This window comes from Podarcis gaigeae (genome assembly GCF_964106915.1).
Source record: "Podarcis gaigeae genome assembly, chromosome: 6".
Lineage (NCBI taxonomy): Eukaryota > Metazoa > Chordata > Lepidosauria > Squamata > Lacertidae > Podarcis > Podarcis gaigeae.
Window position 1 is genome coordinate 39602322 of NC_139682.1, and position 26928 is coordinate 39629249.

Genomic DNA, 26928 nt, shown 5'->3' on the forward strand with positions numbered 1-26928 from the left:
TCAGGTTCCCCGTTCCTGAGTTAGATCTTCTGAACGCCTGGACCATTTTCACAGAACTGAAAACAGATTGTTTTCCCACAGGGCTGACTTCATATTATGTGCATTCTCTAACCTCATATCTCTTCCCCCACAAAAAACATGAGATATAGATGAGAGGTTACTCCATAAAATATGTAGCATTTGCAAATGGGCCCACTGAAATTGCCATTTTGGCACACATTTATCATGGATATATAAGGCTAGTAGTCCTGTGTCAAGCTAATCTGGAAATAAAGTTGGCAGTGTAAACAAATATTGTGCTGAAAGGCATGTATCAAGAGTACTTGATGTATTTTCTACATCTGTGTGGGGGTGGCATCTTTACTATATGCCAGTCATCTCAGTGAGAAATGTGTGCACTGTTCTAGGAAATCTGTTTTGGCTGAGTAAGCTTGTACATAATCAGGCGAGAAATCCAAAGGGGATTACTAAGCATTTCATTATCTTCACTTATCAGTATATAAGTGGAAGACAATCTCAAGGACAGGTACACAATGATTACCAATAAACAGGGAAGGCATCTCAAAACACGGTAAGATATTTCTATGATCTGTTTTCATGCACTTTCACAATACTTGTAAGTGTGAATTTATCCACTCTACAAGATAATAGATATATCAGATAGAAAGACAGTATCCGATACAGCATTTAGATAGATGACAGACAGATAGATAGATGATAGATAGCTATCTGAAATATATGCATCTTGTTGTATGTTAATTAGATTATTCACTGTAAAGGGTCATTTTATAAAGTGATTTTAATTCTTCAAAATTTAAGAGCATTCTCCCCCCACCAAAAAAAGAAAAAAAGAAATTCATTTCTGATCTTCTATGTCCATTTTTGTCTTTTCTTTTGTATACTTTCAAAAAATATCAGATACTAAAATGGTGAAGAGACGTTCCATGGAGTGAACACTATTATGTACATTAGGGACCCCTATTTAGGCTGCAGCTCCCTGACATATATCTTAACTTGTATAAGCATGTTCACTTGTCTTTCACACTGGACAAACTTGCCATAGGAAACACTGGTACACTACCAGGGTACCTGTGGCAAACACAATCACCATGGAAAGTGTGGTGTTGTGGTGTGTGTTGAGGGCTTCATCCAAATTTGACTGGAAAATGGACATTGATGAGCATGAAGACGCTAAACATTAATATGTTTATTGAGAACTACCAACTGATTCATTTCAGTGGGACCCTTTTTATGTTATCTTTCCTTTTCTTTACCTCAGAAAAAAACTTGATACTGTTTTTCATGTTTCCTGTTTCTATTTCTTTCTGCTTTTGAGACCTGAAACCCTTATTGCAAGCAGCTCAGAGGAGGTTGTGCTGTAATAATCCAGGAGGTCCTTAAACATAAAATAAACTTTATTAACTGTTTACAGAATGAGGAATCTTGTAAAAAGGAAGCCATATAGCTTCTCTATTGCTGAATCATTCCAGACTCCTCTGATTCACTTAAGCACAACCCACTTCTTATCCTCACAACAACCCTGAGAGGTAGGCTAGATGGTGACTCGTCATCTAGCAGTAAGCTATGTGGCTGAGCAGGGCTTGGGTCTGAATGGCTTTCAAGTGAGAGAGATGCATGTACTGGAACAAGAGATGGGGAAATATACAGGTGTTGCAAGCTATTTACCATACATTCCGGCTCATCATATAGAAAAGGTTGGTGTATACATACTACTGAACAGAATTATGTAGATGAGCCCCACTGTCCAACAAGCATCTTGCAGACCTGTTAAAAGACCAGCATGTACCTGTACAGGTAGGGCGGCCTCACAGGTCTTTTATTTCCCATTAATAGCTCTCCTGGCTGAATAGTGAATGTTTCCTCCCCAGTGCTGAAATGGAGGGTGGCTACATTCTCTTTCTTCTGCACACAGCCTTTCTGCTGTGTTTGATCCCTACCAGCAGCCTCAAACAACTCCACTTTGGGCACTGCATGGTATCTGTGGATATGTATGAAATGCGGAAGGGATTTGGAGACATCAAGGAAATGACTGTGAGTATTGGTGGAAGGAAGCTTCATACGTGTTTGGAATTGCAATGAATTTTGTACGGGAAGCTTAGTCACAGAGATAAATCTTGATGCATCAATTTGTATTACTGAACCTTTTGGGTTTCTTCTTCTTCAGCAGTCTCAAGATCAGCACACAAGCATCCGCCTCTTACATGGATCACATTCTCTTCAAAATACAAAGGTATCTCCCCTAAGCCATTCAGTGATTAAACTGGGGGTGGGAGGAAGAAGACTGTGTGTGTGTGTGTGTGTGTGAGAGAGAGAGAGAGAGAGAGAGAGAGAGAGAGAGAGAGAGAGAGAGATAGAGATTGAGAGATTTGGCAGACTTTTCAGATTTTCTTGTAAATCTTTGTCCTTGGAAACTTGTTGGTATAAGATTTCTGTCCCTTGCACATTCTGTTCTCTCATTTGGAGAAGTGCTCATATTCCAACAAAATATTAATCTTAAAAGATGGAGGGGAAAATAACTCCTGTTGAACTCAGTAGAGGGATACAATTGGACTGAAAATCTTTCTTTATTCAGAATGTGTCTCCTTTGTGTGCCCTAATATCTATGTCTTTTGTTGGTGATGACGTATATGCATCTCATATGTTCACACATATGGATTCTAATATATCGTTGTCCCGTTTACACAATAATGCCAAAGTTGGCAATAGTTCTGTAATCAAAGCTAACAAATTCATACTGTGGTACCTCGGGTTAAGTACTTAATTCATTCTGGAGGTCTGTTCTTAACCTGAAACTGTTCTTAACCTGAAGCACCACTTTAGCTAATGGGGCCTCCTGCTGCGCTGCTGGAGCACGGTTTTTGTTCTCACCCTGAAGCAAAGTTCTTAACCCGAGGATAAGTGGAGTCTGTAACCTGAAGTGTATGTAACCTGAGGTACCACTCTATAAGTAATCAGGGACTCAAGGATTGCTGCTTGATTAGACTCCAAAAAGGGTTTTCTAAGATTCTGTCCTGTGAATTTTCACACTGATTATTAGTTGCATATTCTCTGAATATATGCATTCCAATATTTGCTTTATTTTATATTGGTATTTTATTTTATAATTGCATTTAATATTTAATTAGATTTCAGGATTAGATTTTTGATGAGTCATGGCTGACATTCAGTGGAGTTTAGTATTAATAGTATTCGTTACTTGATATATATGCAGTATTTGGAAGGTGACATGAAATTTAAAGAGATAACTGTTTAAGATCTTTCATATATGATAACTGAGAAAATCAAAATGATTGTTAATTGTCAATAAGCTTCTGATTTGATTTGAACTGTAATGCATTATTCAATGAAATGTTGCCTATTCTAATGTTATCCTGACTTGCTTTAGTCTGAAGACAGGTGTTGCTTTTTTCATTACTTGTTGAAATTCTACCTGGTTAATGTCTTCAATCAATGCACAGAAGGAAGCAACTTTCATCAAAGGAGAGTCAGCAGGATTGCCAACAACTTCCTCAGTATTAAGAAGGAACTGACCCTCTGTGTAAGTTGCAGCAATGAACAATCCTATAGCAGTAATGGGCATACTTATAGTAGCTTTAGTACATAATACCAGTAAAATCATGCATGCACTGAAAACAGCTAACCAGATCACAACTCATACAACCTTGGAATAAGTCTATGGGCTTTCTAATTGGTCATAATGGGTTTCAGTTCTCCCCCCTGGGGTCAGCCAAGACAAGAAAAGTGCCCAGAACATTGGTGCCTGCTTTTAAATACATATCTTGTAAATTTCCTGTGGGTTTTTTGTTGTTTTTATGGGAACTAACAATATGAATAGACAGTCCTATGCATGCCTACTCAGATATAAAATCCTATTGAGTTCAATGGGGCTTACTGTAAAGGAATGTAGGATTTAGCTGGGAAGCTTTTTCTAAAAATTTGCAAAGTAGTGCAGTTTTTCAAAAGTTCATAAAGAAGTAGGTTGCAGGACTGTGCCAAATTTTAATAAGGTTTGATATGTGAAATTTACAAGAGGGGGAAACCCCACATTCCAGACTTCCAGATATTTTTTACACTTGTTTGTAAAACAATTGTTTACAAAGCGGGGGGTGGGGGAGGGGAATCACCATTTTTTATTTATTCCTAGCCAATTCAGGATAATGTAGTCACAATGACATGTATCCCATAAGATATGGATATATCATTGAAGGGAGAAAGAAAATGAGCATCGTGAAAGGCAGGAAGCGTTTTTGACTATGCTAAATCTACACGGGGATGGGAAGGAAAAAGGGAACATGTTCTTACCACCTAAGCGACGTGACAGGCTTTCATCATTATCCAGTTTAAGTTCGACATCCTTCAGATGGAATGATATGAACAGTCAGATGCACGTTTGAATTTGCATTCCGTTGAAAATAATGCTGGACGAATGGATAGCATTCATCACCAGATGTGAATCCAGAGGCAGATCATGATGAATTCATTTCAGTCGAATTGGCGTTCAGGCTCAAAACTGGATGTGTGCCCCAGTCCACATTCTGCTCCAATCATGCACAACTGTGAAAATTAATCAATGGGACAAATACTCTCTCATCAATGGGCACAAATCCTCATAGTTTCCCCTTATGAACAGTTCCATATTTTTTTCCACAAAGGGGTGCAAAAATTGTCAACAAGGCAGCATGTGTTTTTGGAGTGAGGAAAATGTTCGTGAAATCCCCCCCCCCCTCTCCATTTCAGCCCAGTGTTAAATATATAACTCTCCAAATTGGTGGATGTTTTCATTATGGCAGTACCACTGCTACAAAGCTTCCTTGAGGTTTTCAGTGCATCTCAGATGCATTTTGTGGGCCTGAAATCAGCAATGATCCATGGTTTTAAAAAGGAAGGAAGAAAAACTCAGCAGATCTGTAAGAACAGCAGTGATCAGAGAGCTTTTCACAAATACATCAGACCTAGTGGGTTACTAGATAACCAGAATTTCTCTCTCTCTGCCCAGAGCAATCACGTGGGTTAAGGCTTTGGTTTTCAAACTGTAGGGAGGGACCTTGAGAGAAGAGGGTAAATGACAGACCCTCCAGAAGTGAGCAGCAGTCACTGAATACTGAACTCAGTGGAATTTATTCCAGAGTAAGCTAACAAAAGAGATGAATGGGCAAAATTGCTGCTGAGGAATAAAATACATGCAAAGGGTTGCCATATTTCAAACAGGGGAAATCCGGATGGAAAAGTTGTTGCACTTTTCCTGGAAAATTGCAAAAAATAATAATGAAGTTTTCGAGCTATTTTTATGGAAAATAAACAAAAAACAAAAAAACACTGGGTTGCCATACAATTTCCGCCCAGACACTGCTGCTGCCTACATTCCGGATATGTCCCAGAAATTCTGGACATATGCCAACCCTATACATGCATATGTGGGGAAAGGAAGGGGGAGTGTTCCTACATTATAAAGCCCTCTAATATTCCTTCACCCTAATATATAGGTCTTGACATGAGGCCACAAATGGCTGCACATGAGCATCTCTGCAAGTTTGAATAAATGAATTGAGCTTGGTTCTGGGGCAGGGGGCAAAGTATGTTTAGAAGGAAACCCTGCTTTCAAAGTGTTAGAGAAATGTTGAAATAAGTGCAAGCTCCATGCAGAAAACTTGCCACCCTCATAGAATTGTCATAAGCAGTGGATGTAACAAGCAAAAACAAAATAATTACATACACAGATGTAGCACAGCTGATAAAATGGCTTTAACTCTGAAAAACTTCAGATAGCGTGTCAGATGCCAGTCCCTTGTCAACTTCAGTTATGTTGCCCATAGGTACATGGATATCAACTCCATCTGCAAGAATGATTCCAGGATATATATTAAAATGGGTTTTGTGTCTTAATAACATGCATTCAGTAAACCTAAATTCAGATTTGTAATTTAAAATTGGTCTTCAGTAAAGTGCCAAAAGCTTCCATTTCTTCATTAGCCTTTGTAGTAGTGTCAAATAATATAGCTCTTTGATGTTCTCATTGTTACATTTTCTTCCTCCTTTGCCTGACGTGGCATTTGATGACCAATTAGCTTTGTACAGCACTTACATGCATGAGTGGTTACAGCAGACTAGGAAGAAACTGCTTCTGCAGACCCTCTTTTCCATATTTTATTACATGGATCTCACAACATATTTTTCACAAGTAGAGAATAGATGTGCTCCCATACCAAACACAATAATTTAGTAATTCAGCATTTGTTTTTGCATTCAGTTCAGCAGTACTGTGAATCTTGTTCCTCTTGAAGATATATGTTTGAACACAATATACATGAAGAAATATGTCTAAACATAATTTATTTAATACATTATTTTCCTTCAGGATACTGTCACAACATGCTCCTGTGGGAAGGAAGCCAATCAAAGATATGAACAAATCCTGAATCAGTTTCAGAGGGTAAATGTGTTTTCACTTTGCAATTTAGCTAATGGAATGCAGGTGCTCTCTTAAGCGGGTTGCAGGAGTCTGGTGTCGAACTGACTTTTGGCACGAGACCAGCCTGACTGGAACCCTTTCGTGTCACTCCAGAAACTGTCTTCATGGCTTGCTCAGAAAAACAAGCACAGCATTTCCCAAGCCTAGCTGGCAACCTAGGATCTTTCACAGAACCATAGAATTGTAGAGTTGGAAGGAGTCTCAAGCGTCATCTAGTTCCCTGCAAATGCAGGAATATCAACTAAAGCACCCATCACAGATGGCCATCCAACCTCTGCTTAGAAACCTCCAAGGAAGAAGAGTCCACCACAAGAGTCCACTGTCAAACAGCTCTTACTGTCAAAAAGTTCTTCCCAACATTTAGTTGGAATCTCCTTTCTTGTAACTTGAATCCATTGGTTTAGGTCATACCCTCCAGAGCAGTAGAGAAGACGCTTTCTCCATCTTCCATGTGAGAGCACTTTAGATATTCAAAGTTGGCTATCATATCTCAGTCTCTTCTTTTCCAGGCTAAACATACCCAACTCCCTCAACCATTCCTCATGAGGCTTGGTTTCCAGACCCTTGATCATCTTGGTCGCCCTCTTCTGCACACGTTCCAGCTTGTCAATATTCTTCTTAAACTGGCACCCAGAGCTGGACACAGTATTCCAGGTGTGGCCTGGCCAAAATAGAATAGAGAAGTACTTTGACTTCCTTGGATCTGTGTGGACACTGTACTTCTGTTGATGCCGTCTAGAATAGCATTAGCTTTTTTTGCTGGTGTATCACACTGTTGGCTCATGCTAAGCTGAACCATGGCAGAACCAGGTGAAGAGAGCCATAATTGGATCTTCTGTCTCTTAAAGAAAATAAAAGCAAGTCAGCAAGGAAGGAGGACACTTTGGATTGAGAATGTAAAATTTTCCCCTTGCACTGATATAAATTGTCCCCAATCCTGCAGAAGCTGCTGTTTACCCTGTTAAGGTACCCATACTTACATAATTTTCTGCTACACCTTGCTGTACATGCAGCTACAGAAGTAATGCAGGAGACACCAGAGATATGTCATTTGTTATCCAGTATTCACACTGGTTGTTTGGAAAGTTTATCTTTTCCTGTTCCTTTTCAGATGGACTCACACTCTGCAGCAGTTAAAGCCCTTGGGGAGCTCGACATCCTACTGGATTGGATCGATAAGACAGACTAGGAAAAGGCTGGACATGAGAGTGGGCCATACAGAGGAGATGAAATGAATTTAATTTTGTGAATCCTCAAAAGCTTCATCCACTAGCATTGATGTTGAATATCTGCCAAATGTGCCAATATCTGATATTGGATATCTATATTTGACACCTGGCAATAACTTGTAGTACTATGTAACCACCTCATGTACAATTCAACTTTCCTTGTCTCCTCCTTTCATGCATCCCTAAATCTGTTCTGGGTTTCCCCTCAACACTTCAGAGCAGATTTGGTCTGCTCTGAGGCCTTGGGGCACTTGCAAGGGAAAGAGGGGGGAGTCCCATTGTGCAATCATAAATCCTCGCACTGTTGGGACAGTTACTTGGTGCTACATTGGGTACAAGCAAACATTTATTTTTCTTAACATGATTTATGTGTCGGACCCAGGTATGTACAAAGTTCATTTGATCTAGTGCAGTGATTTAGTTAGTAAATCACTAACTAAAAAATGTCCCAGAGAGTCCCTCAACTCTCCAGGGTTTATGTTTTGGACAGCACAGGGGAGAAGGAATTGATGAAAATTGGCATTTCTACAAGCAGAACATTCCACTGCTAACCCCATAAATGATCTAGTACAGTACTAAATAATTATCAGCCAATGTTCATGGCTATTGCACTTGCAGTTTGTAGTATTTCATGATATGTCGTAGTGTTGGTGTTGACATTATTTATTAATAAATATTTATTTATTGAGCATGTTTATATCGTCCTGCCTTTCCAGCCAAAAGGATCAGCAAGGTAGCTTCACCTCAGCATAAAAGCAGCTTGCATTATAAGGAATTTTTGGTGGGCTTCTTGCCGGGGATATTATGGTGTCCAATCTTTTAAAGGACTTGAAACTCATACTAATACACACTTACCCGGGAGTAAGCCCCATTTAAGGCAGTAGGGTTTACTTCTAAGTTTAAAAAAGCACTGTGTTGTTGTTTTGCGATAGGTTTTGATGCGGAAAACTGGGGGAGAGGCTGGTTTCATCTTTATACATTTTGTTTCTGATTCTGTAAGGCTGCGAGGCAGGGGACTGCTAGGGTGAAAGCTTCATTCCCTCATTTTATTTCTTATACACATATTTAACCTCACCCGTAGGACAGAGTTGTAACATGTTGTGAGGAGTTCTGAAGTGATTGAATACATTTTGTGTGTGGTTATGTGGTGTTTAGTATGCTCATATTCTTTGAAGTGTAGAGTTGGTTGTAAAACCTGCTCCTTTCAGTCACTGTCAAAAGCTGTCTTTGCTTGTTACCCTGAGAAGTTGTCTTTCCCAGTTCTAAGAAAGCTGTGTTGTCTCAGAGCCCCCAACTGGCATAACCTGATGAAGGAAACCTTTGGAGAGCTGTGTTGGAGTGCAAAGGATTCCCCTTTTTGTATACTTCATTATACAAATATCACATAGACCCCCCCATAAGATGCAACAGAGAAATTTGTGTAAAATGTATGGTATTAAGTTGCAAAACAAAAAAAAGCAGATCTCACCAAAGCATTAGTGCTAGATGCAAATTTATTGCTGTATCTCCTGCCACAACAAGAGAATTCAGGGAAGCTCATGTCAATACTAAATGTTTTCTGAATGTGAAACATTTTGGAAATATATTGTTTTAGTAGATTACACAAAAAATGTGTTTCTCACACACAATCATCCATTTAGCAATACAAAGAGTAATACAGCAGGTATTATTTCAAGACAAGTACAGTAATGTATAGCATTTAATTGCATTAAAATCAAATGCATTGTGTAATTATGGCTGTAATCCTAAACACATTTACTAGGGAGAAAGCCCTACTGAGCACAGCTGCACTTCAAAGTAGACCTTGTACACCACCTTGCTTTCATGAATGGCAGTAGTGAAACAATATATAATTTATAGTTATACAGCAGACTTTTCTGCATATAATTTATATAAGTACTGTATAATTAACAGGTGGAATTGGTCCATCAGATGTTTTGTTTTTGTCCCAACTGAAGTTGATCTTATTAAGAGACTTCCTTGTCTCAGCTTTGTAGTATATGAAAATTCACAGTCTTTAATATATTTACAGCACAATCCTATGCATGTTTACTCAAAAGCAAGTCTGCCTTACTTCAGTGGAACTTATTGTAGACTCTTGGTGATAGGGCTACATCCCTCACATTCAAAGCTTAGCATATTTACTATGACGTATGCATTGCTTAGTGATAGCAGCCTTAAATTTATAAGCTTGGGATCCAGAATTCCCAGGAGCAGATCTCTGCTCGTAAGACACTCCTACAGGAAGGAAGAGTTGTACAGGCAATTTTCGCTGCTTCCTGCTTCCTAGTGCAGCCCCTGTGCCATCTGAAAAGCTGCTCTAGAGGACTAGGGCACTCTCCAAAACAGTGTGGGAAATGGTGGTGGGCAGGAAGAGAGAACATTACAACCTCTTTTCTTCTGCTGGGAGCATCTGCTGGATCAAAGCCTGTACCATGATGAACTAGTCTAATCTAAATATTAATATTTCAATATTTATCAGTAATAGCTTATATTTGGTTCCTACAATCAGTTTACCTATTTGCTCCATTTTCTATGGACATGATTTCTTTTAGTGTGTTGCATGTGGAGATACAATGGATAGTTTGTGTTATCCGCAATTAATTATGTGACATGCCCCAATTAGCATTTCCAAATTTCTTCATATAAAAGTTGATATGTTATTGAACTGGTAGCAGCCTTCCCAAGGTATTTCATATTGGACAAAAGTATCTTTCAATTCCCCTCATATAGCATAATTGCCCCTCTTTTCCTTTCTTGTTGTTCTCTTTTACAAAATGTGATTTTGCACATATCCACCCATTCACTATAGATACTTCTTCTGTTTCTGACTTACCATTAACCCAGCTATGCCACCTACCTACAAATATATTCCTTCCCTTCCCTTCATATCAAAGTAATTGGGGTTCATGGCTATATTTGTTTTTGGGTTTTAGAATCCCACATCCTAATGCTCAGTGAAAGATATATATATATACAGCAAACATGTGAAAAATACTAGTTCCAGGATGACAAGGGACAATAATGCACAAATTAATAAAAACAAAATGATAGGGAGTTGTGGCCTGGACATGTCTAACCATGAACACATGCAGCCTTCCAAGAACATATATACACACTTCTTGAAATGAGTGAAAGGTGTTCAAGAGCAGACATGTTTTGAACAAACTGAACTCTTGCAACAGTCCTGAAATCCAAACAATAGCCTTGATTTTTTTCCCCCCACTGTCCTTTGCAAATCGGCAGAAATGTGATACCTGGATAGCATTCTTCTCCAGTAGAAGGAAGGGTGTGGGGAAGAATTTCATGAAATCTCAAGGAAGAGATATTACTGCCTTTTCAGCTCTCTGAATCAAAGCCCCTTCCACATATATAAGCCACTACAACGGGTGCCAGGGGTCCCTACATGAGCTGGTTGCTTTTGTGTTGGGAGTGTTCTGTTCTGGAACCTTGTCTTCATATGCATAAATTTTGTCATCAGGTCATAGATATTTTGAAACCTGCTTTAGGAATAGTTAAAGTTTAACAGAAATGAATGTGCTTCTAGCATAATACTTGTTGGTATCCATGAGAGTGTTTTTAAATAATTGTGATAGAGATAAACATGCGGGGGGGAATATGTAGACAGCAATCACCTATTCAGGGTTGGGTTCTTGCTGCTGTTTTCAATGTAAGCTCACTGGAAGAGAAAAACTATCCATAATGTAGCTTGAAATGCTTTGTTTTTAACAATATGTTTTGCCTGACTCCTCCTCATTTAACAATGGATGGGTGCACTAGCAAGCTACTCAGTACGACTCCTGCCTAGGTCTTGTGGAAAGAAATGGGAGCTGTCCAAGACAAGAGCACATATGCTTTACAACAAGATGCGGTTTGATTTGGTTTTGCTGCTCATTTAATTGTAGAAAGTCTTGCATGATTCGAGAGGTGGTGCAATTGACTCGCAGATGAGCAAAGAGAATGTGGGAAAGTGCTACCTGACTGGAGCAGAGGTGCTGTCCCCAAAGCTAACTCCGTAGAACTGAACTTTGGAAGACCCATAGCAGTCCTGCTGCTAAAGTCAAACCCTTCCTGTTCAAGTACAGGGGCTGCGTGTGTGCATCCTTGAAGCCCAGCACCCTATGCAGCTCTTTAAGACACAAGAGGGCTTTGCACCTTAAAGCATTGGGGGGAATTGGTCAATTGGCGTGTGCCTGCTCAACCATGTTGCAGTCTAATGGGCACCCAGGTGTTTTTCAAAGCCTCCCATCTAGTGCCCACTAGGGAAGTGCCCACTTTTATCTCCTTAATTCTCTAGAATGGACTATGCAACACAGAATACTGATTCTGATTCTAATATGCCTCCAGCCAATTTAGCAGGATATCCAGTTCTCCAAGGGCTTTCATAGCAGCAAGTGTAACATCCATCTGGAAGTTAATTAACATGAAAACTTGGTCAATAACAAAAGCATTTGGGGGTGGTACATTAGCATTTTGGGGTGGGATGTAAACATTCTCCTTGAGTCACCTGCTGCCTTTATTTTTGTTGTTAAGATTAATATCATAATCAATAACCATTTCTATTCCACTTTAAAGTTCAGGTTGCAGTCCAATCAGTTTACCTGCTCATAGTTTCTGATGATCTGCTGATATTTGTTTGTTGCCTCTTCCCCACAGGTGCACATATTTTCATCCTGCTGGGAAATTATAGTAAGAATACCCATTGGCATAATAAAATTCAGTAGAGGTTTGGGACATACCAGTTTCGTAAGCTGCGTTTTATCAGACTGTACTATATATATATTTGTATGCAATTTTGCTTAATAGACACAATTTTGCAGAACATTTCCTCTTAAAATAATGCATTTTGTACCATATTTTCACCATATTGAGCCCAGTCCTGGCCAGGGAGGGTGGGATATAAATACTTTTTAAAAAATAATTATTATTATTAGCATTAGCATTTTAATGGAAACTTTGCCACTGTGTGTGCATTTTTATACATGTTACTTGACAAGAGAACTACAATGCAAACTTTGGAGAAGTCTAAACAAAATTAAATAATTTCTTCCAGTAGCACCTTAGAGACAAACAAAGTTTGTTATTGGTAGGAGCTTTCGTGTGCATGCACACTTCTTCTGTGCAAAATTCAAAGGATGGCTGTGTTTCAGTTCATATATTGTAAATGTAAGTTAGATAGATTCACCTTTTAATGGAAAAGAAAAAAACAGAAAACTGAGGTAGAGGGTAAGGAGTTTGCCCTGCTTGTGTGTAATGGCCAGCTGCAACCCTAAATGAACAGCTCTTGTGAGTATGGCAGTTATGCTAAAATATTCTGTGGCAGGCCTCAATTGTTATCTTTATTTCAGTAATGCTCTGTGGTAGTTGTTCAACTTTGGGGCCAGAACTGCCTGCTTGTGTACTTCTCTGCACATTCCTGTTAATTCTCTACATTAGGCATTATCTATTGCATAATATCTTTAAAATATATCATAAAATACCACTCAGTTCTCTGGCAGTATCTCCTCCGAAGAAAACTGACCCTTTCAAGTGGTTCACCTTCTATAACTTAAAGAAGGCAATAGTATCGTAATGAACAAATCTGAAGATTAATCAGATTAATTTACAACCCTTCCTAATAAACATTCAGGACAATGAAAATATGATAATTTCCACAAAACCAACATGTGACTTACACACACTCTGAATTTCTTCTCTATGCTGAGGAAGGAGTTGGCTATGCCACTGATTTTCCGATTGATGTAAAGACTTCCTGTCTCACAGTGCCTGAAGACTTTGTCCAGGTAAAATCTTAAGATGCTATGAGCAAGGCAACAGCTGTCTAAAGTCTCCAGGGAGAGAGTTTGGATTTATTAAACACTGTAAGACAAAGCTTCCAGACAATGGCAGTTGTAATTTTTTCAGAACCTTTAGGCAAATTTGCATTGAGAAAAGGCTTCCCACACACCAGCAAGGAAAACTGATAAAAGCTTATATCCTGCTCCCACCATCTCAGCCCCGCAGCAGGTGAACTTGTATCATATCACAATGGGTTGTATTCAGCTTAGTCATATGCAGTATAGACCAACTAAATCCAATAGACTTAACTTAGTCAAACCCATTGTTTTCAGTGGGTGTACTCTGAGTGGATGCAAACATTATTTTAAAGCATTTGTTGTTGCATTAATGGAGCCATCAGCCAGTGGAGAGGCCTGTACTACTGGAACTGCCAGATTAATGCAGGTTGAACTAATTAATTAAATGTTAAAAAAAAATCATGCTGTTGTGGGAATCAGATCAGATCTACATCTAAGGCCACTTTCCAAAACCAGTGCCTCCAGCAACACATCATTTTCCAATTGATGCATTTCTTGGTTGGGAATGCTGGCATATCAGCAAGACAAAACCCACCTGCATCATTTACAATGCTTTTTGCCCCCCTCCAAAAGCTGACCAATCTTAAAATAGCCTTAAACATGGTTTACACATCAGCAGTAGGTCTTATACCCTTACATGGACCTGGGGCTACAAGCATTCCAAATAAGTTTATCTGGAAGTAAAGCCAATAGGGCTTACTTCTCAGTGTAAATGCATAGAACTGCCTTATTTCTTTAGAAGACATATACAGCAACACTCTCCACAGAATAGCAACTTAACATTCAGCATGGCATTTCAACCCATCTAAAGCCATACCATTCAAGAAATGTACTCTCTTTCTAAAATCCTTTTTAAATAAAATGCTCATGCATACTTACAACAGATATCTAAAACCAACCAGCCAAGGGCAACAGAGATGGCAAGGGAGTTTCAGACAAAAGTAGACTGAACTGTTCAAAGTAGGATGAACCGTGTGATTGTTAATGTTCTCTTAAATCAAAATCTGCTTGCTTTCCACAAGTTGATTCAAATATATTAATAGTGATATCATTTTGCTACAGAAATTGCAAAGAGATATTCTAACTAGTAGCACTTACTTGAAAGTTATGCAGAGAATGTGGGTGCAAAATGCTTGCTGTTCTGATAGGATCTCTGGCTTGCTAAATAGGGAAGAGAGATGATCCAGTCTAATTATGTGCTTTTTGCCACACCGATCATTAAACAACCACAGCCCAACAGCACATAAATATAGTTTAATATAACTGTAGGCTTCAGCTTGAAAAAAGGTAACAAATCAAACGATATCTGGAGGAGAAAACAATTGTACTTTCAGATCAGCCAGATTTATATTGTCACTGGGTCTAAGTACGTTTCTTGGTGCTAAGACTGCATTGGGTAGTATTGCTAAAAATGTTAATGAAACAGCTTTTGGAGTGGAAAGATTTATGGGAACTGATAAAATGTTATTGTTAAAGTTGAGTTTCTGAATTGATTGAAACGAAACATTTCTGATCTAACAAACAAGCTCCCAATCAAGAATGTATGGAGGTAACAGTCATCTGGGTTTGCTGTAAATTTCAAACTAGTATGCTTAAAGATGAAAAACTTCAAATCAATTCTTTAAATTCAACACCCTTTTCTTTCCCCACACTGCACAATAGTGAGAGTAATTCTACTGAAACTTCTTACATTGACTTTTTAAATGTTCAGAGACTCCACTTTCTTCAAGCAATTTGAAGAAATTCTGCAGGGGGAAATGTTTCTTACAACATAACTTTAAGCACATATACTCATATGAAGGTCCCATTAGTTTCTTCTAGGTAAATTTAGGACAGCCAGCTAATTTTTTTATTTGAGCAATCTAATTTAGTTTAAACCCATTCAACCTGCACCCACAATTCAGTTTTCCAAATCAACTCATGGATCAGTTTAGCAATTAAACATTTGCAGTAATTGTGTTTGCTGGTGTTGCTTCTTGTCCTGTCTTCAGTGACAAAATAGAACAATCACTTGTTATCTTTCTTGTGATTGTCTTTTAAATATATGGATATTACTAACTGTGACGTTACCATATATGAGAGAGTGCTGGAGGGGAAATAGTTAAATAGGTTGCACCGACAGGATCCAGGGGGGTGGAGTCAGTGGGTCTATAAAGGAGTTCTGAGAGGAGTTCTGGGAGTTAGTTTGTTGGGAGTTGTGGGTGGGTAGTTGGTTGGTTTTTGAGTGGGTTGGCTAGCTGGGAAAGGCAGTTGGTAATAGAGAGACAGTTAGGGCAGTTGGTCCTTGAGTGTGGGGTGGTAGCAGAGATAGAGAGAGGAACATAAGACTAAGAAAGTAAAGAGGAACACTGTTTGGAATGCTGTAATAGTTATGTTTTAAGTCTGAAATAAAATATACTCTTCTTTATGAATTGAAAAGCTGACTGAGACTGAAGTGATTTTACCAGGGAGGACCTGGTTGGTGGCAGCGGATTAGTGGTGTTCAGGTCAATAGTCCACGAGACGACCTGGGGCTCCGTACGAACGCCACACTAGCCTACACACAACTTAGAAGTTTTCTCTATGCTGAATTAAATGTGGCTATACCAATACAGCCATTTGTTTTCTTTTTTACAAGGGTTGAAAAGCACCCCTTATTTTCCTCATGCTTTGGCATTTTTTGCAAACACACCCATGTTCTCTTAATGCTAGGGTTGCCATATTTCAAAAAGTAAAAACCAGGACACCCCGAAAGTTGAGCAAAGCCTTTCAAACCCCCCCCCCCCAGACATCAATTCCACCTTTGAACTCCTGGTAACATCCGGGACGTATGACAGCCCTATTAATGCTATACTTAATGTTCACAATTTCTTCTTTTTCCTCACAGTCCTCAATCTCATTTGCATACATTGTCATTTAATCCTATTGGTTGTGGTGGCCCATGTGAAATTGATAATGATATCTAATGCAATACCACTGTAGAAATTTGGAAACAAAATCAATTGGATTTAACAGGAAGGTGGGTCAATGAAAGCTGTGGAGGAAACGAAGAAAGAAAATATTGCCAAGAACTATAAGCATGTGCCAAGTGAATAAAATGATGCCAAAGAAGCAATGAAATGATTCTGGTATTTGGCAAAGTGAGGATTTATTTTGCCACAACCCATTCAGCTGTGCCATGAGTGCTACATTTGACATAAATACTGACCAAAGAGAATATTTGACACAAATATTTGAATACACTCAGAGCTGCCAATCTTTCCTCCAATTTCTTGCTCTTAAAAGTCATCCCTGCTCCCACAGCTATCAAGACTTTTGGACCTTTGTGAATTGTAAATGCTCAACTCAAGGAGTAATGCAGGCAAACCATTATCGTGTTGGCTTCCATATGTCCTCTGCACTGAGGTAAAAGAGATTGGCTCTTATGATAGAAGGAGAAAAGAACAATACTTACAATGACCTTTTTAATTGTACCAAAGCATTCCCGAATTTCATGAATATTCATTGAAATGCTGCAAGGTCCAAACTGGAAAAACCTGTCCCCCAAAACAGGTGGCAGCAGGAGATAGAGAAAGAGGCTGAAAAAGACTTGCATAGTCTGGAGAATGAAGAACCTCTGGGTGGCTAAAGTGTGTTCCTGTTAAGAGGGGAAATGTTTTTGAATTATTTTGCCTCTGCATTATGCTTCATGCATTATCTGTGAAGTGCTAATCATCGTCATCGTCATCATATTATTATTTTTTAACATGACTGGTCACAGGTGGGTCAGATGTTAATCTGATCCAGACATGCAACATCTTGTATTGTTTTATTATTTTCACCATGTGCTATCTGCAGCTCCTCCCTTTATATTCTCCCTTTATATTTTACAGTGCGATAGTAGTGCTTTCTGGACAGAACTCTGGAACAGAAATGAGATGTCCAATAGCAGGAAAAAATTGGCTGGGTAGGTTGAAAACCAATGAATATGCAACTGCTGCTGCTAACTGCTTTGAGATTTTTTTCTACAATCAAGCAGTATATACATTTTATTAAGTAAGTAAGTAAGTGCAAAGTGAAGCCTGTTAGGGTTGGTTGGTTGGTTGGTTAGTTAGTTTATATTTACAAATATTTGCTGTTGTGGATGCCTTGTTGAGATTTCTGCATTGCAGGGGATTGGACTAGATGATCCTTGGCATCCCTTCCAAGTCTATGATTCTGTGATTTTATGAATCACTGGCCTTACCACACATATATACAGGAATAGGTTGCAAACTTGACTTTAACTTTACAAGATAAAGAACTGAGTTCATAGTAGAAAGGTCCCTGGAGCCAGCAGCTCAATGACATAGTGTCTTAGAGTGTCTACTCTCAGTGGGGCTTATTTTCAGGTGAGTGTGTATTGAACACAGCTTCAGGACTCAGTGCTAGGAAATATTAGTAGAGGATTAGAGGTGAAAGACTGTAGCACCTTCATATTAATTGATAATTACCCACTACAATTCTGATTGGTCCACTTTAAGGTATGGGAAATGATCAAGAAGACAGGTGATCTTCCATTGAAAAAACAGAGGAAGAATGGGCTCCCCTCCACCCGGGCACCTTTCAGTTAACCAGATACTCAGCAAAACAAAAGAGAACCACTTCTGTCACTTGATAAAACTAGTAACTTGCCACCTGCAGCTCCCTCCTCACCCTTCCTTTGAAGGAGGAACCTGCATCCAGGACCATGTCACCAACTTCTAAGGACTTGAACAGGGATTGGAGACCCTCAACCCTTCCAGATGTTGCTGGACTCCAAACCCTATCATCCCTTACTATTGATCATGCTGGCAGGGGATGATGGGAGTTGGAGTCCAACAACATATGAAGGGCCACTGACTCCTCATCCATGTATTGCAGAAACTGCCACACACCCATCCATGTATCTGAAACATCTTGTGTTATATTGGATTTAAATAATTGAAAATCTTATTGAAAGCCAATATTGACTAAAATGTGATTGATAAATGTAATCATTAATAAATAAATTAATAAAAAAGATGGATTAAAAGATGGATTAAGAGGGAAATATTTTGTTGCTACACTGTAAGAATGAAATTAATAAAGATATAATTTCATTTTACTCCAAAAGAAGTAATTATTGACCTTATGGTACAGAATTAAAAGGAACAGAAAATTGAGTTGTTGTTTTTTTACTAGCATTAGAACATTTTTAAAGATTTGGATGAATTTGTGGAGTTAGAACTAGTAATACCCAAGTATAACACAATCCTATTTAGTGAAAACTAAAATTTTAGATATCAGAGCATAGAGATAACTATTTTTATAGTTTGATGTGCACATTCTGATAGTATTTAACTGGTTTATAAATTGTGAAAATAGATACAGAAACCAATTCCACTGTAGCATAATCTCATACATTCCTGACTCAGAAATTAGTCTCTCATGTAGTTAGTTCCAATCCTAATTCTGGAAAGACAGTCCTTTATACTGGCCTGTCAAAAAACACTGTAAGTTTACAGCAGCTACCTGGATCTTTTCATGCATACTCATCACTCAGTTGAAGCATATTGCTGCTGGTGCAAAATAACTTTCAAACAAGATCAACTAGATATAAATGCCTGTATGGTATAACTGCATATGCATATAAGCAGGGAGGCATGTTGTAATTACCGAAAAGTAAGCCAAATGCATAGATATACATCTTGGATAGTGTCTTACCCTAGGCTTTGATGTGTAGATGCTTGCCTCTTGATTTGATGATGAATCTGAAAATGTCTGATGGTTTTATAGAGGTAAAGAGCGGAAATCAGTCTTTGAGGTTTTTTCTATGCGTTCTTTTCTCAGTACTCCATTTCCACAAAGTTTTCCTGTATTTGGGAGTGGGAATTTTGGAGTTTCCTTGTATTAATTCGATCCAAGATGAAAGGTTGAGCTTCACGTAGCTGTCCCTTTTGCCTTACCTATCAACTAGCAGGTATACATTGGCAATGAATTCCAAAGCCCTCTATCTGCTATTGCTTTTGTCTCAGGAGCAGAGGGTTGTAACCAACACTGGCAAAACAGAATTCTACCTACCCAATATAACACCAGTCATGGCCCAACTGCACTGGCTGCCAATTAGTTTCCAAGGTCACTTTGAAGCGCTGGTTTTGATCTATAAAACCTTCTGCAGCTCAGGACCCCAATACCTCAAGAACCGCCTCTCCCCATATGAACAGACCTAGATTTATACCCTGCAATTGTCATCTGAGGCACTTCTTTGTGTGCCCACTGCATGGGCAGTTAGAGAGCCCATTTGTGGAACGCTCTCCCCAGGGTGCCTTCATTATATATCTTTAGATATTAGGCAAGAACATTCTTCTTACACCAGGCCTTCAGCTGTTAACCAATCTATGGCCTTAAAACAGTGTGTGTGTGTGTGTGTGTGTGTGTGTGTGTGTGTGTGTGTTTACTGTCTTTTTAATTATGTGTGAGATCTTTGAATTGTAAAGTTGGAAGGGACCGCAAGGGTCATCTAGTATAGAGTATGGGGCCAGGCAGCACTAGGGATTTGCAGTTCTTCTAGATTACTTTGCTTGGTCTAGTACAAAACAGCATTTCATGTACATGATATCAAACATAGTAGGCTGTGTTCTGCTGGCACTTCCCATCATGGTCTATTTAGCATTGTGGAGCTAAAGTGGAGGATAGGGCAGGTACCTCCAGGAAGAGATGTGCATGAGAAAAGGGGGTTCCTACAAGAGGCATTCTTTTGGATTATGCCACCCGTTTTGTTCCTTAGGCAGCCTACCTTCTGGAAATGCCCTTCTCTTAAAAGATTGATTGATCCACCTGAGAATTTCCTTCTTGCATCACTTCAGCTGCAGCTCTGCCTGCAAGGAAGATGGAAGATGTGTGTCAAAGAAGGCTGTTTGCAAATGCTGCAGAAAATGCAACTTGAAAAAGAGACAATGCACATATTTTTGTAAACTAAGAAATCTTTAATATATATATATTTTAAATTAGCTTTTGAAGCACCATGAGTGAAAACGTCAGACTATCTGGTACTCAGCAGGACACCAAACTGCTCCCTTCCCTTCAATAGAATCAGACCACTGCATGGCAAACTAATATATTTGCCACCTGAAGAACTAAAACACAGTGAGAACGTTTGCATTTTATGAAGGAACACAGGAAGAAGAGTTTGAGGATATAAATCGGCCTTTTGCCCTTTCTTCCGTAATGTCTCTGCTGTATGCTGTTCCAATAATCTTCATTTAGAATTCTAACATTAAAACCTTCTTGAAAAGTCTTTTGCCTCATGCTGAAGCCCAGGGTGGCCAATTAATAAATATTTTGCATAGTGCAGAAATTTGCACTGCTTAGATTAGTGGGGCAGTTATAAAGCAACTGTAACAAGGAAGCTACATTTTAACAGTGCCAGGGTGTGGTTCGTTCTCAATACATTGCTGAAAAGTTACGTATCTAAAGGCCTTCAGCAATGTTTGGCGTTAAAAATTTGTAAAAATGCAACACAAATTTCCCTGAGTTTCCAGCTGGTGCATGTTGGGGAAACACCAAAGGAAGCAAAATACAGTACATTTCCCACCGAATTGTTATATTTGTCCACCTCCCCAAAATTCCCCAATAGTTTTTCAAGAAGAAGAAGAAGAAGAAGAAAATGATGACAACAGACATTATAATCACTTATTAATATAACCTACAGGTGAACAGAAGTAGAAGGTTAAAGTCCAGCAAAAAATAAAAATCAATCAACAGGAAGTATACACACACACACACACACACACACACAAAAATCACCTCCAACGGCTCAGACTCAGAGTAGATTCCTGTTTGGATTCAGTGTACAGATTCTCAAAAACACTGGCATGTATCACATGTGCCTATAAAAAACAAATAATCACTTTAGTAAAAAGTTTGTACTATATTATCAAAACATTATACAGTGGTATGAATACTATAAAAAACACTATGCAGAAATTAAACTCTTCCACGTGGACTCCCTTTCTCTGCAAAAAAAATAAATCCATGCTTTCATTCAAATCTTCCTGATTATATATTTTTTATTTCAGCAGTGTTTCTCTGGTTTCATAGGTACCCCACCATCTTTAGGCTCTACAGGCTGCAGAAGAAAAGATCACGAACAAGATACCTGATTCATGCTGAGTTCTGCTCATGGATCTTTTATGTACAATCTACATTAGTTTTTTATCTTATCAAAATATGGTCTGTGTGGTTCCCTATATTTTTATTACTGTACTCATGATAGAGGGAAAATCTTCCTATGGCAACCACTTCCAGAATCTCTTTCTCCCAAGGTTAATAATGCAGCCCTGCTTTACTGGCAAAACCCGCACACTGATCATTCAACACATATTCTTAACATTCAATCTTAGACATATTCTTCAGGCGCCATCATTGTTATTTTTTAGAGACCTGGCCAAGTCTGACCTCATTGGTTGATATTTGAATGCTATTGAAGATTGTAGCAACTGCTTTCTTCTTCTTCTTTTGTATTATTGGTATTGTTGATGTATCATTGGTTTTTAATATTGTTTTAATTGAGTTTGTTGGCTGTCTTGAGGGCCTTTATGCTGTAATAGTAGAGCAAACAACAAACACACACATTATCATAGTGAGGGCCCCTCTGAATATAGCCTGGGACAAAACTTACAGGTGTGTGAAAGAGAGAGGGGAGTGAGAAAGTTTTGCCTGTTACTACTACCATTTTGTAACACTAGAGGGAAGCAAACTCTCTTATTTATTTGGTGCAAGAGTTTCTGCTAGAAATGACATAACATATAAAACTGAAGACGTTTGTACTCCTGCTGCTGAACTGGTCTCCTAGGTTATGGACCTGTTAAGTCCTTACTGGAAATTCCAGTATCATAGGCAGGAATGTAGAAAAGATGTGCTCAGGTCTATTGCTAGCCTGCTCTTTGCAGTCTCATACCAGTTGTCCAGAGCAGCTAATGGCCATTGGTCTTACAATAGCTGTACCTTCTTACAATAGCTGTATCTGTCTTTGTCAGTGCAGAATTAAATTTGGTGCCCCCAGAAGGGACCCACTGGCTCTGTTTGGGCATTCAAAGACTGTAGCTTAGTTGTACGTTCTTTGAATGCCCAAGTAAAGTCAATGGGTTGGGTCCCTTCTGGGGGCATCAAATTCCGCTTGCTGGTTTCTCACAGGCATCCATTTGGCCACTTTGAGAACAAGAAGCTGGGCTAGATGGGGCATTGGCCTGATCCAGCAGCCACTTCTTATGTTCTTTTAAAACTGTGGAGATTCACTGCCAGTCAGTGGAGCTGACAGTACTGGGCTGGATGGACCAGTGGTCTTCCTTGCATAAGGCAGTTTCCTAAAGAGTAGCTCAGGGTATGGGGCTGCACACATCACTCTGTAGTGCCCAGTCTTCATGTACTGAGGCCAAAAGTCTGTAGGTCGTGAATGGCGCAGCACATAGCCAATCTGCTGTTTCCACAGCTTCGCCTGCACTGCATCAACCACCTTGCCTTTCAATCTCTCAGTTACCTGCCTCAACCTCCATCAGGCATGCAGCCAGGTATGCAACGTTGCCCCACCTTACTACTAAACGGTAAAGGTAATTTAAATAAACATTCACATTATTAGCATCAGAAAATGTTTGGAAGATAGTGAAATAAGATGGTGTATTTAATTTTATTTTTATGTTTTTAAAGTTTGATGTTATGTTATTAATAACTTTTTCTGTTGAGAGATAGCAAAGCAGGTGAAAATAGAAACAAACCAGAAACGCAAGTTGGGGGAAGTCTTGGAGGGGAGGGAGGGAGGAATATATAGCAAATGTTAAGAATTTGAGATGTATATAATGAACAAAAATGAAAAATTAATTTAAAAAAATAAATAAAAATAAATAAAAGGTAAAGGTAAAGGACCCCTGTCAGTTAAGCCCAGTCACAGATGACTCTGGGGTTGCGGTGCTCATCTCGCTTTACAGGCCAAGGGAGCTAGCATTTGTCCGCAGACAGTTTTTCTGGGTCATGTGGCCAGCATGACTAAGCTGCTTCCGGCGAAACCAGAGCAGCGCACAGAAACGCCGTTTACCTTCCTGCCAGAGCGGTACCTATTTATCTACTTGCACTTTTTTAGCGTGCTTTCAAACTGCTAGGTTGGCAGGAGCAGGGACCGAGCAATGGGAGCTCACCCCGTTGTGGGGATTCAAACCACCAACCTTCTGATCGGCAAGCCCAAGAGGCTCAGTGGTTTAAACCACAGCTCCACCCGCATCCCTTTACCAGCCACTACTATAGGGGAATTCTTTGCATGATCTCCTGGATGCCCTTAGAATCTTCCTCATGATCAAGAACCCAATGAATCAGGAATCCTGCTCATGAGGAAGATTCTAAGCCAAATGTGTCAATAATTCCCCATCATACCTTGTTGCTCAATGAAGGTAGAGCTGGCAGGGATACGGATGTTGACTTGGGGGGAGGCAAGCTAGCACACATGCCCTCTTTCCACAGGCATTTCTTGACTATGTAAATAGTGCTACTGACTAGCATGTATTTGTGTTCACATTTCATGCAATGGCCCCGGGATTCCTGCCTTTTTTTCCCTGGCCTTGCTCCCGTGTCTCAAACAGCAGATTAACAGGAAGAAATTAAAAAGGAGCAGGGGTTTTTAGCATTGAGAAAGAGCGATATGAAGTATTTTTCCCTGCTTAATTTCTTGATTGTGATTTGTTTCAATTAGTTAGTCTAATCCTGGCACTTATTGCTTTATCAGGTTGCTGTTAAAGGGAAAGTAAGAGTGCTCCACAACTCCCTTCAGTCCCAGCCATCATGGCCAACAATCAGGGAGGATTTGGGGTGCAGTCTAACATCACCTGGAGAGCAACAGATCCCCCATCCATGGCCTTAGGAGAAACACCGCTGTGGCCTTGTGTTTAAGAGCCCTGTTGGTGAACTATACACAACTCTGTTGAGACTGCGGTTGTGTTACAAATACCTGTGTGGAGCTTAGGCAGTTGACAAGACACACCCTTGACAGTATTTTCTATGTGACAAGCTATTTCCATGCAGTGGGGATTTCTTTTAAACAAAAAGAAAAACAATAACACCCCACAGTGGTTTGTTTTGGTTTTTTGTCTAGGTTTGCGGATTGCAATGGCAATGGGAAAATTTCTTAATCAACGTGACAAGCCACTGTTTTGGAATGTGTGCTGCATGCAGGAGCCTCCCCCAAAGCCATCTGAAGTGGCAGTGATCAAGCAAGCAATCTACTTCACAGCCTGCTGTCTGCACACTTGCTACAATTTGCTTGGCATTCCTCTATTTGACCTGGGTGCCAGGGTCTGTTCTAACATACAGCCAGACACACTTAGAAAAGGGGGGAAGGGGGGGAGTTTTATGCCACAGGAACAAAGTTTTGGTGCCACTGGGTCTATATGGAGTGTCATAAGGAGTTTGCTTTCTCTTAAAATGAAATAGCATGGGGATTGGAGAGAAGATAAAGGGAAATTGAACTAAGAATGAGAACTGTTTCCTTTCAATCTTCGTATCTTTTCTTTTCTCCAGCTTGGCTCCAGTACCGGAAATGGGGGAAATTGTGTTAAAGCAGTGGAGCAAGGGAAAATAATGTGTAGGGTGAGGGGAGTGAGCTTCCCCATACGCTCCTCTTAGAATTAACTCCTACCCCCTCTTTTATAGCTGAAAAGGGTGAATTCCATGTTAGGAATCGTAAGGAAAGGTACTGAAAATAAAACTGCCAGAGCACTCTTCACGTGTTACTTGCATGTAAAGGGTACATATGTTGAATGGAGGCTCAAGGCTGCAGCATTCTGAATCACGTGGGAAGCCTTCATATATAGCAAATATGGGGGAAGGAGGAGTGGAATAATTTTTGGGGCGAGGCTATATGCATGGCCCCAAGCCCCCATTCAACACACCTTCTACATGTGAGTAGCACATGAAGAGGGCGTTCTTTTCTTTTTTTCTTGTTTTCCTTCCCTACTCTTCTTTTCCCCACCTCTTCTCTTTTTTGTATTTGCCCCCATTTACCTTCTTCTCTTTCCTGTTTTACTTTGTTACTTTTTGGTTAGCAATAGATACATGAGCAGTGAGCATGAAAGAAAGAAAGAAAGAAAGAAAGAAAGAAAGAAAGAAAGAAAGAAAGAAAGAAAGAAAGAAAGAAAGAAAGAAAATGGGCTGGAGCAGGGGTCAGCAAATGTTTTTAGCAGGGAGTTGGTCCACTGTCCCTCAGACCTTGCTGGGGGCCAGACTATATTTTTTTTGGGGGGGGGGGAGAATGAACAAATTCCTATGCCCCACAAATAACCCAGAGATGCATTTTAAATAAAAGGACACATTCTACTCATGTAAAAACACGCTGATTCCCGGGCCGTCTGCAGGCCGGATTTAGAAGGCAATTGGCCGGATCTGGCCCCTGGGCATTAGTTTACAGTGGTGCCTCGCAAGACGAAAATAATCCGTTCTGCGAGTCTCTTCGTCTAGCGGTTTTTTCATCTTGCGAAGCAACCCTATTAGCAGCTTAGCGGATTAGCGCTATTAGCGGCTATTAAAGGCTTAGCGGCTTAGCGGCTTAGCGGCTAAAAGGCTATTAGCAGCTTAGCGGCTTAGAAAAAGGGGGGAAGCAAAAAAAAATTGCAAGACTCGCAAGACGTTTTCGTCTTGCGAAGCAAGCCTATAGGGAAATTCGTCTTGCGAAGCGCATCGAAAAACAGAAAACCCTTTCGTCTAGCGGGTTTTTCGTCTTGCGAGGCATTTGTCTTGCAGGGCACCACTGTACCTACCCATGGGCTGGAGGGTTGCTGCATGAACTGCCTGTGCAGTGAACTGGGATTGGGGGTAGACAATGGAAAGAACCTATGTGATCATTCCTACTACTACAGAAGCCACTGCTGCCTGTCATTCTACTATTCAACAACAGTAACTCTTTTGTTGTTTAGGTGGGTTGGACGGCAGGGTAGAGAGCAGTATCCCCCTATGTCATGCGTTTACCTGCTCAGAAGTATTTCCAGTTCTGCTTGGGACCTTGGCAGTCTACACTTCTTTTCTAGAAGACACACCATCCATAACGAAGCACCCGTTCATGAAGTAGACTGAGGTGGAACTGAAGTAGACTGAGGTGGAAACCAACTGACGTGTATAGTACCTAGTGGGGCGACTGACTGTGGAAGAGGGAATAAAGGTAATTAGCAATTAAGTTAAATACGGTTAGGAAGTAAGTTTCATCAGGAAGCTCCTTTAGCTATCATTTAATGATATAGTAACCTTATTTCAGCAAATATAAGCTAGTCTTAAAGAAGCAATATAGTATTCACCAAATCATATCTTTGTAATTTATAAAGAATATATTGTCACTTTTGTTAATGGCTGATTGATTTTGTAC

At 39.7% G+C, this 26928-nt stretch overlaps 3 protein-coding genes across 5 annotated transcripts in view; 2 read left to right on the forward strand and 1 right to left on the reverse strand.

Annotated features, from left to right (window-relative positions):
• LOC310847616 (polymeric immunoglobulin receptor-like) overlaps nt 1–26928 on the forward strand; it is a 159451-nt gene that overhangs the window by 110584 nt on the left and 21939 nt on the right. The window lies entirely within an intron of this gene.
• Nucleotides 462–12056, forward strand: IL20 (interleukin 20). Of its 3 annotated transcripts, XM_083745652.1 has the most exons (6): nt 462–571; nt 1934–2052; nt 2186–2251; nt 3407–3559; nt 6377–6451; nt 7602–12056. In XM_083745652.1, exons 2-6 carry the CDS (start codon nt 1993–1995, stop codon nt 7677–7679), a joined length of 432 nt encoding a protein of 143 aa, XP_083601778.1. In that variant the 5' UTR covers nt 462–571; nt 1934–1992; the 3' UTR covers nt 7680–12056. The 3 variants fall into 3 exon arrangements, with proteins under 3 accessions (XP_083601778.1, XP_083601776.1, XP_083601777.1); XM_083745650.1 differs by lacking the exon at nt 462–571 and having other exon boundaries at nt 1296–2052; XM_083745651.1 differs by lacking the exons at nt 462–571; nt 6377–6451 and having other exon boundaries at nt 1296–2052.
• LOC310847637 (interleukin-20-like) overlaps nt 6445–26928 on the reverse strand; it is a 49719-nt gene continuing 29235 nt past the window's right edge. The window contains exons 3-12 of the mRNA XM_083745647.1: nt 26538–26707; nt 21990–22132; nt 21339–21421; nt 20329–20410; nt 19257–19320; nt 17008–17190; nt 14673–14735; nt 13395–13547; nt 12321–12395; nt 6445–7331 (exon numbers count right to left, since the gene is read on the reverse strand). Coding sequence (XP_083601773.1) covers nt 7059–7331; nt 12321–12395; nt 13395–13547; nt 14673–14735; nt 17008–17148 — 705 coding nt within the window. The 5' untranslated portion in view covers nt 17149–17190; nt 19257–19320; nt 20329–20410; ... (1 more) ...; nt 21990–22132; nt 26538–26707 and the 3' untranslated portion in view covers nt 6445–7058. The remainder of the gene's footprint in view (nt 7332–12320; nt 12396–13394; nt 13548–14672; nt 14736–17007; nt 17191–19256; nt 19321–20328; nt 20411–21338; nt 21422–21989; nt 22133–26537; nt 26708–26928) is intronic.

What these genes read in the sequence shown, in the direction of transcription:
- IL20 (XM_083745650.1), top strand. Translation starts at nt 1,897, where the DNA reads ATGGAGGGTGGCTACATTCTCTTTCTTCTGCACACAGCCTTTCTGCTG. An exon ending in ATTCTCTTCAAAATACAAAG is followed by an intron (nt 2,252 to 3,406) that starts GTATCTCCCCTA and finishes GACTTGCTTTAG; the next exon opens with TCTGAAGACAGGTGTTGCTT. An exon ending in TCCTGAATCAGTTTCAGAGG is followed by an intron (nt 6,452 to 7,601) that starts GTAAATGTGTTT and finishes GTTCCTTTTCAG; the next exon opens with ATGGACTCACACTCTGCAGC.